A 10,452-nucleotide genomic window follows, 5' to 3' on the forward strand; every position below is an offset into this window, starting at 1 on the left:
CCAAAGCAGCTGACATACTTTGCTGCTACGAGCAAAAGCCGGAAATGAGACCAACTAAGAAATATAAATGCTCTTAAGTTTCACTGCAGAGTTGAAAGTATCTCCTTCCTTCTGTCTTGATATTTGATATAATGCGAATCCTGAAAATACCCAATGTATTTATCTCTATAAGGCAGCATATGACAGATATTTTTGTTTCTCTAATAGGCGTGTCTAGACAGGACAGGAACCTCGTACCCCGTCTCTGAAACTAATGTCTAGTCCTGCCCCCGGAATTACTGATAGATTTAGTTCAAACATTTCATGTATTCATTAATCCTGTTGCCCTCGTCTTTAATATTTGTCAACAATAATGACCGCTCATTCGCTATATGTTGGGTACCCTCTAATTGGGTAATGAAAGATCTACAAGCGAACCGGAGAACACACAAAGGACTGCCCAATTCAACCCTGAGCTACAAAGTTTTATAAGTGCCAATTACATTTTCTTAACTCAGATTTTGTCAGTTACAGGGAAAACACCTTCAATTTGCATGCAAAATACAAAAAATAAAAAAATAAAATACCACAAACTATGGCATATTTCTAGTGCTTTGAGGATTTTAATTTTAGGTGGAAACAAGTATTTCAATGCTATTATGTTTCATGACTGAGCATCATGGGAAGACATTTACTTTAAAGAGCTGGTTAACCTGTTATTTTTCTTTTGAGTCACTAGATTGAGAGAGTGCTTTCATGAGTAGCATGAACCAAGATGAAATAGGTTCCAGTTTCTTTTGCAAAGAATTGCAAAATTGCTATTGCTAATATTTACTTCAACTAATATAAATTAAGTTTTATTAAATAGTGGTTAATGAGGAAATCCAAATTTGAATCTCTTAACCATAAAAATGTTTTGATCTAGTCACGTTCTCTACAGTACCAGGTTATTGTTAGGTTAAATGAATTGGCTTCAGTGAAGTCAACCTGCACTTTAGAGAACAGTAAATCAGTCTATTTGGACATCACCAGATGGAATCAAATAAATTATCTAATACAAAATAGAAAATTGAGATATGTAATTTAGTTACCCAAGGACACTTCAAAATGCAAATTTTGGAACAGACCATAAATTATTGGCATCAAATATGAAATTCAGAAAATATGTAAAGACTGGCCTGGATACTTAAAATTTAAGAATGTAAGGAAGAAAGTATACTTAGTGGGCAACCATTTTTGGAAAAATGAATGTAAAACATGGTCTTGCTCTTTTAATTCACTATCAAGATTTTCTCTGCTTTTATAGCAAACATTTTAAATACAAATTTAGACTAAGCTTAGAACAAGGAAGTAACACATCAGCATGTTACAAAGTTAACAAGTATAGAACCTTCAAGATGGACCTGTTACTGAAACTGTGTTTCTTTGCTAGATATATCAATACCCTAAATATTAAATCCACTCTCAATAAAAGAATTTTAATAAAGATGTGCATATGAATAAATTGTCAGCATTTCAGTGATACAGCTTTGAATATAGTCATATGAAATTCAGCAGCATTAAATATAAGCCAAGAGACAGAGTACCAAATTAGGTTTACTTGTGTACAGTAATAAAGGACAAGTATTGTACAATTTAATAAACAATTAACAATTTTAAATGAATATCCCTTCCTGGACCATTTACAATTATAGGGAATAAGTAAAAGATAGGCAGTCTTCTCAAAAGGGTTTCTTGCAAACCAGTACTCTGTTAAATATAGATATATAAAATGCAGAAATGTACTTTCCCAAGCAGCAATGAAAAAGCTTACAAAAAGTAAACAAAATAGTTTTAATTTAATTTAGATGCATCCAAATCACATGTAATTACCAAGTCATTTAAATGTGAAATATTTGGCAAACACATCCTTTGCATTCAATATTTTCCCAATGATACACTTGCACATTTAATAGCCATTAATATTGGAATTCCTTGTTTTTAAAAATAAGATTTAATTTACTCATCAGAAGATAAATTCAATTCCTGTATTGCATTCTGCTCCATTGGATTTCCCAGGTAATGGTTGCAACAAAAGAAGCATAAGATCCTAATGCATAGGCAAAATACAATACACAGCTGTTTGAATCCCAGACCAGGCTATAAAGCAATGAGCCTCTAAGGTCAGCTTTTAACAAAATGTAGAATTTATTGTCCAATAAATCATTGACCAAATAATGCTTTGTGTGAAAGCTGCACAAAGAGTTCCACAATTAACAAGAATTGCACAGGAGAGCTTCTTAAAACATCCTGATCAATTAGTTTAAAATTTATTAAATACTCTGGTACTCCACCCTGGATATGTGAACTTTATAGTAAATGTGGAATATTATGTATGCAAATAGTGTAATTGCTGACAAACTCAATAACTTCCCATTACTTTAAAAATTGATTCTATACTATTTTATTATGAAAAAGCACATGTACATTTGCATTACCTTTAACTGCCACTATAATCAGCATTCTGCAAGTATTGCTCTTTTCATATATCCTCGTTAACAGTTTTAGAGTAATAATTGTTTATGATAAAATTCTTTTCTGTCCCAAACATCTTTTGAGAAAAAAATCCTATCACAAAGAAAAAGTATTTCAATATTTACATTGTCATAATTAAGCAATAAAACAAAAACTAAAGGTAACACTAAATATGTTCATTGTACAGTAGGTTGGTACTTAGGTCACCATTTTAGAAAAACAAGATGACAGTAAACAGCCAGTAATTACTTATTTGAAAATTTAATTTTTTACTGGGCCCATTTTTATGAAGTTATTTTACATGGATACAGCTTCAACTTGCACACGCAGAATATCAGGGACAGGAAAAGGATTTGGATAAGTGTCCTCAGAACATGAGAAGACTCCTGTAAGATTGGCATGTTCATTTGTTTACTATTTAATAGCAAATCCAAGGACAGATGATGAAGTGGGTGACATTTTGTATTCCTCTTTCGAAATGAAAAGGACATTTAGCATATGCCACCAGTTTGCTGTTGAAACACATCAATAGTATCTTCATCTTCCATTTCCAACTGTTAAAACACAGATGACAAATGTTAAAAAGTGTTATGGCAATTTGATTTTTCTAACTTATTAGAAATTTTTTGTAATAGCTCTATAAGGAAGATGGCCAGTTAAATGCTGTAGAAATTTCCCAGATATTATGGTTTCATACTGAAATACATTTTCACAAATTAGGAAACAAATTCATAGCCTTCATATTTTTAGGTCATACTTACTTAAATGGTTATATATACAATTCTGATTCCTGTATAATCTTTGCTAACATACTCACTGGTTTTAAAGTAAAAACAGATCTTCAAAATTAGAACAAAGGTCCTTGCTGTTCTTTTTTAAAAATCAAAAAGCATTACATTTTAGGGAGGGGGAGGAGTAATTGTTCCCTAAGTTTATATATCCATTTAAGTAAATATCCCACTTTTTCTGCTGACCTAGAGAACCTCATAATTAGAAGTGGAAAATCTCTATAGAGAAAAAAAGTTATACTGTATAACTTTCATGTACAGGAACTATATATTAATTAATATATATTAATATATATTATTAATATACATTAATGCTTTACTTATTCATTTTAAATATTATGTAAAATAAAAAACAATAGTAAGAAATATTTCATAAAATGTATGTCCTATATTTTTCCAGTTGTGGTTTTTTCAGTGTACACTAATATGTCTCTTAAAGAATACACTAAACAAAGTCTTAATATAACTGTTCCCTATCTTCTATAAGAACTTGGGGAATGAATATAATTGAAATATTAACAGTATTAAAAAACATATTTTTAATTATATTCCCTTATAGTCAAAAGTAATTCACTGATGCTTATTCAAAACTTAGTAGATGTTCATGCTATCCCCTTTCTTTCTCAAATACTTTATGCCAGTGTTTCTCAACCTGTGATCCATGGACTGCTGGGGGGACATGATGTCATCACAGGGGGTTCACGAAGGCTTGAAGAATTATTTAAATGTTGAGTTAAATCTTGGGGATCCATGGCCACAAAAGGTAAAGGGGGTCCGTGGTGAAGAAAAGGTTGAAAACTATTGTTTTATGCCATTGGTACTTGGCAAAAGATTGGTTAAATGTGTCCACAAGCAATTACTGGCTAATGAGTGAAATAAACATTTAAATTTACAACACTAAACAGAGAATATTCATATTCAAATTATTTTTGATCCAGGACTAAATGAACATATTCCAAAACTAGCTCTTGAAATTTAACTTCAGCTTGTTTTTTAAATCATGTAAAATAATATTTTCACTTTTACCTGAAATTAAAAACAACTTCTAATAGTTTAAATCTTTTAGATATGTTTACAAGTAAAGGCAAATATGTTATATGTTTAATTCATGCTCGCACCCAGCCACATATGTAGACTTGGAAATTATCATATTTTAATAGAATGTATTATCAAATATCAACAACATAAAATTGTAGCCTTACTAAGTAGTATGTTCTTGTAGCATTTTCTCAATTCTTCAAAAAGTATATTCAAAGTGAAATATAATTAATACTAATTTTATAGGTGAGGAAGCTCCCACCATAAAAAAATATTTCCTACAAACAAGAATATATAAGTACGAATAAAAAAGGAATGGATTGTATTGTATTTGGTATTAACAATTGTAAAATGTTTATAATTTCTAATTATTAATAGGTGTATGATATGGAAGACCCAGTTAATACTTAATATTTACACCAACCAGTTTTATTGTACTCAATGAAGGATTATGCCCTACAGTTATTTTATTACTAGTATTATATGCCTGTCCCTCTTTCATTTCCCTATTTTATCAGTGTTGGATAGGAAAGTCCTCATTGTTTTTATTAATGATTCAGTCTGGTACTTTATGATTTAGAAATGAAGATAATATCTATCTCTCTCATGGAAGGTGCCTCATGGAATGAGGTATCATCAATATGTGGATTATACTCAATTGTTCATCACCTTTGGTGAATTTAGTGATGCTGTGGGCATCCTATCTCGGAATCTGGAAGGGGAACAGTCTTCAAGTAAGCCCTGGCAAAATTGAGTGGTTTCAGGTTTTGAGCCCCTCTGGATCTGAGACCTTATTATCTTTGATACTAGATGGGGTCACCCTGACATAACCAGACCTTGGGAGCAATCTAGAGGTCCTGTTACACCAGGAGTGGGCAATTCATTTTCCCAAGAGGCCACATGTGAAACTGGATTGTTGTGGAGGGTCAAACAATAGGGCTGCTGCCATGACCTCCGCTGCCACCATGGGCCAGATGTGGCCAGCGAGCTATAAAGTGCCCATAACTCATAACTCTTGCTCAAAGAGCAAGTGGCAGTCGTAACTTGGAGGACCTTTGCACAGGTCCATACTGTATGCCATTTGCACCCATTCCTATACCAGGGGACCTATTCATAACCATCCATGCCCTAGTAAACTAGATTACACTACTGCAATGCACTCTACATGGGGTTGCCCTTGAAAAGTATCCATAAATTTCAGTTGGCACAAAATGCAGCGGGGCAAGCAATTATGTGTTTTTAGTAGATACACATCACACCTCTGCTTTGTAAGCTGTATTGGTTGCCAGTTTGTTTCCAGATCCAACTCAAGATACTGGTGTTGATCTTTAAAGGCTTTCATGGCATTAGGTTGAGTTATTTGAGGGGCAGCCTTTTCCCAATTTCATCTGCCCATACTATCAGATCTAATAGAGCATGTTATGTGTTCTGTTGTCTAGGGAATTTACATTTGGCAAGCTCTAAACAGTGGGCCTTTTCTGCTGTACCACCTGCACTGTGGAATCTTCTTCAAGGTGAGGTTGGCCTCATCACTGTTGAGTTTTCAGAGGTTCAAGACCCGATTATGCCAGCAGGCCTGGGGAACCCAGAGAATGGATGAACTGGGGAGGTGGCTCCATTATTTTTTCACATCCCTTTGTCTATTATTTTAGTTTGCTTTTATACTTTTTAATTTTATTTATTAACTGCTTCCAGCATTGTTGTACACTGCCCAGAATCACTTGATCATATGAAATGATTCTTACCTGTGCAGGTGTATCTGTTTCATTAATTGGTTGCCCATCAAATCTGAATCTAATCTGTCTCATTGACAAACCCTAAAAAAAAATACATATATTATACACACACAATCCTTGCATAGCTAAATCTGCATAAAATAAATCTTAAGTTATGTCAAAGTGGATATAGCATAAAGATAGCAACCAGAATCCCTTTGTGTTGGAGATGGATGGTTCCCAAATGTGATAAACTAAATCTCCCATTTTTTAAAGAGTAACAACTGGTTGATCACTTATGTGATAAATTGATAAATTAAGTCAGGAACAAAGTTGCCCTCATGCATTATGTTCAATACATATCTATTTTACTAATCTAAACCACCCCATTACAAATATAATTTGCTTGGCATAAAGACAGCTAGATCTGCCCCTAAATAAATATATACAAACCAGTAAGATAATAAATATTGGACAAGGTAACAATAAGTTGGGATCATCTAAATCCAATTATTCCTTGTCAGTGAAATATAATATAAAATGAAAAATAATTATCATAGAAATGATGAAAACAAGTTGTACAATACAGATATACTTAGCTCTTGTTTCTTCTAATAGGAGAAAAATAAAATACATTAATTAAACAAATACAGCATAAATAGGTGTAATTTAAAACAGAAAGCCTGTTGCAGGTAGATTTAATTTTATGTAGCGTATTTGCTATATTATAATCATTAGTAAAATGTTGTTTTATACCACTACTGCAGTTAAATGTTTTATACCACCACTGCATTAGCACTTGAGAAACATTTCAGCACCAGATCTCACTGTGAAGACAAGAACTTGGGCAGACAGAAATATATTCAGCATAAATGTTAGGTATTAATGTTAATTTAATTACCTGTCTCTCACAATAAGCTTTCATTAGTTTACTTAATGGCGTGTGGCGTTTTATTTTAAACTGGACGACCGATCCATCTTGACCAGCAACTTTTAAATTGATATGGTCGTTTTCTGTTTTTACTCCTTCCTACAAACAGAATATAAATATATCAGTGTTTGTGAAGTTAAATGTCACACAGAGAATCCTGCAAAAATACGATACACTTTTCAATTTGGTATTTAGAGAAAGTAATTACCAATATGTGCTCCCTTATGATGCTCAAACTTTATGATGCACTCTCAAAGGTACTTTTTCAAAAGGTAACTGTACTGTTTTTTCCTTGAAGAAGAAAACATTTCACTTCTCATCCAAGAATCTTTGTCAGTTCTAATGGCAGAAGGATGGAAGAATAGGTACTTCTTGGATAAGAAGGGAAACATTTTCTTCTTCCTCAAGGAAAAAACAGTCCAGCTGCCTTTTGAAAATCCAACTTTGAGACAACTATGACCTGGATGACTGAGAATCTCCATACACATTCATGATGCACTATTATCACTTTACTTATGTTAATATATTATACTTTGGATCACTTAACTTGGCAACTATGGATAAATACTTCTCAGAAAGTTTTTTAAAATTCCCACAGCAAAAATGATACTAATGTGAAAACAGCAGCTTATCCTGTGGAATAAGCATAAAACAGCATAAAAGGCGATGTGGTTAATTGGAATAACTATGGTCATGTTGCTTCTCTTCTTCAAGCCCCATGTCTTCAATACATATAGACACATACACCCCATTGTACTAGAGTGTATGGATTTGTATTTGTGTGTGTGTGTGTGTGTGTGTGTGTATACCAACCCTATTTAATGTGATTTGTCTTTAAGATTCTAATTTTTATTTGATATTGCTTTGCTGTGACTTTTTATACACTAGGAGCCTTTAGGTAAAGCTAATGTATATGATATATAAACAAATGCTTGAAAAAAAAAGTGAACTCCAGATACTGTACCTTAGTAAGAATTTAAAGTTTTCTACATTTCTACCCAGTCAAATTATTTTATTGTAAGGCTATGAAATGGTTTTACAAGAAAAGAAGACCTAAATGATCAGGTTAGGGGCAGATAGAGAAGTTCTAGCTATGTGGTTGCTAAGAGTCAACATTGGCTTGATGACACATCTGATGCATACTATATTGGAAATAAATCCCACAGAACTAAATAGAAAGTATCTCCAACCAAATTTTTATTTGTAGCTCTTTTAAGTTTCATGAGTTTTACTTTCCAATCAGCACTCAGAAGACTGCAACCAAGAGCTCTCTCTATACATAATAATTATACTCATTCGGTTCTTCAATTAACGATATCCTACCATATATCTAGGATTATATGGCTTATAATCCAAAGCATGGAACAATTTTGGAAAACGATTTCCTGACGAAATGAATTTCTTCTAAAGCAACTGGAGAGTAAAATGCCTTTTGAAACCTTGGTAAGGACTCTGATCCACCTCCACTAATTGCACGCAGAAAGACAAAAGGAGGAGGGAGGGAGGGAGGAAAGGAAGTCGGGGTCGGCCCTTTACTTAAGCTGAGACTCCCAAGCACGTGGTGATCCCGCGCTATCTAACCCTCGAGAGCGAGAGGAGATCGGGAATCGGGTTGCTCGGTCGCCAAACCCAAACGAACCCAGGCACCCCATCACAGACGTTCTTTGGGCAGCTCACCGAACAGGTATTCTGTGGAAGGCACATATTATAGAAGACTAAGAACGAGCCCATCTACTACTGCTGGGTTGCCCAGGTACCGAAAGTGTCAGAGGTGTAAAAAAAAAAACACGGCTGCGGCCTAAATACCCTTTCTATTCCTGCGGGAGCTCCTCGGAGAAAGAGTGTAGGCGAGCCGCCCCTTCGCAGTGCCCTCCTTCCGGGTGAGGCGGGTCCGGTTTCTCGCTCACAACCGGGGCGGGGAACACTCATCCTCAGGCCCAAGACGGGGAGTGAGCTGGGTTTTCCTTTCCGGAGGAGCCCACTCGCCGCTCTCAAAAGGCGCCGAGGGCGGCCGCAGGAGCACAGAAGCCAAGAGCCGCTATGAGGCGATAGCCCGCCTGCAGATTCCGAGAGGCCTGGACTCCACAGGGAGGCAAGACAGACATCTAACGAAGAGCGAGATTGTGCGGAGCGAGAGAACGACCCCTTACCTTAGGTTTCTCCTCGGACATGGCGACGCGTCAGGCAGAGACCTCTCGGGGAGCGAGTCTGCACGCGCTCTGCTCTGAGCCCGTTCCCTTCTTGCTCGCCTCTCCCGCCTGCAGCAACTGCTCGCGAGAACGCGCTTCGCGCCCAGTGAGTTTCTGTTTCCTGTTGGCTCTAAGCGGGTCACGTGGGACATGCACGTTCTCGACGCGCGCTCCCGAGCGATGCTTTGCTCGTCGGGAGCGCGCTCTATGGGGTGGAGGAGGTGATGGCGCCGAAGGTGCGTCACGATCGGTTGAAGTGGAGCTCTGTGGTTCCTAGAGGATGTACGAGGTGGGGGCGTGGTCACTTAGAGCGCGGGAGGAGGAAAAGGCGGAGCCAGTTCCCCTGTTTTTTAAAAATGCTGGGTAACTGGGTGGGGCCATAATATTGGCTTATTAACCTAAAGGGGATTTGAACTATAGTGTTCAATTGTAGCAAAAGAAAAAGAGGACCTAGTTTGAAAACTATTCAACACATGTATCTTATAACACTCATTCGCATGAAAAAGGTTACATTTGTAAGTCTACCTTCAAACTGTGGTTTAGAATTTTAGGCTGCTCAGTTTAATAGGAATAGGCTATTTAAATTTCAATCCCCCCATGAAATGGAAAGTCAGTCATTAGAAAATGTGAACAATAACACTACCGCTACATCCATCTTTTTTTGTATTTACAGAGACTGTGGACTGGTAACTTGTTTAAAAATATTCGTCTAAAAAAGTGTCAGAATTGAAGGTCTAATGCATTGTTCTTAGAAAAATCCTATCCGTTTGCCCACATATACACACATTATTAAACATATGTATGTCTATTATGAAATGCAAACTCCACAATTTTAGCCTATGATGAATTCATGCATCACTCTAAGCTGGGGTGGGGAACCTTAGCCCTTTTATAATTTATGGACTTCAACTCCCAGAATTCCTGAGTATGGTTGAGTCAGGAATTCTGGGAGTTGAAGTCCACAAGTCATAAAAGGGCCAAGGTTCCCCATCTCTGCTCTAAGTCTAAGTCATAGATTGTAGTCTCATGATACATTACTTATGAACCTAGATTCAATATGCAGGATTTTGTGTTTTGTTTTGAGTGTTACATGAAGGGTGGTACTACAGTTCAAAAAACAATGATTTATGGCTTACAATGTATGAATCCAGCCACCTGTGGCACTACATGTATGAACTCTTCAGTATTATTTTCAAAAGTCTTTTGTTCTTTGAAGGTGAAAGCTTTTCCTACATACCTTAAAAAGCAGGAAATAAGCAATATGACAATCCTGCTTGAAGTAACAAAATTATTTCCCT

General features: G+C 35.8%; 1 protein-coding gene across 1 annotated transcript; it reads right to left on the reverse strand.

Annotated features, from left to right (window-relative positions):
• Window positions 1-1,443: 1,443 nt before the first annotated feature.
• On the reverse strand, window positions 1,444-9,428 carry LOC120317605 (small ubiquitin-related modifier 3). Its single transcript, XM_039364328.1, has 4 exons — window positions 9,116-9,428; window positions 6,936-7,064; window positions 6,065-6,136; window positions 1,444-3,047 (listed from the first exon to the last, which is right to left on the reverse strand). The coding sequence occupies exons 1-4, from the start codon at window positions 9,134-9,136 to the stop codon at window positions 2,985-2,987; spliced, it is 285 nt and encodes a 94-aa protein (XP_039220262.1). The 5' UTR covers window positions 9,137-9,428; the 3' UTR covers window positions 1,444-2,984.
• Window positions 9,429-10,452: the final 1,024 nt, after the last annotated feature.

The sequence above is a fragment of the Crotalus tigris genome, unplaced genomic scaffold (genome assembly GCF_016545835.1).
Source record: "Crotalus tigris isolate CLP2741 ecotype Arizona unplaced genomic scaffold, ASM1654583v1 scf7180000017591.2836849, whole genome shotgun sequence".
NCBI classification, from domain to species: Eukaryota; Metazoa; Chordata; class Lepidosauria; order Squamata; family Viperidae; genus Crotalus; species Crotalus tigris.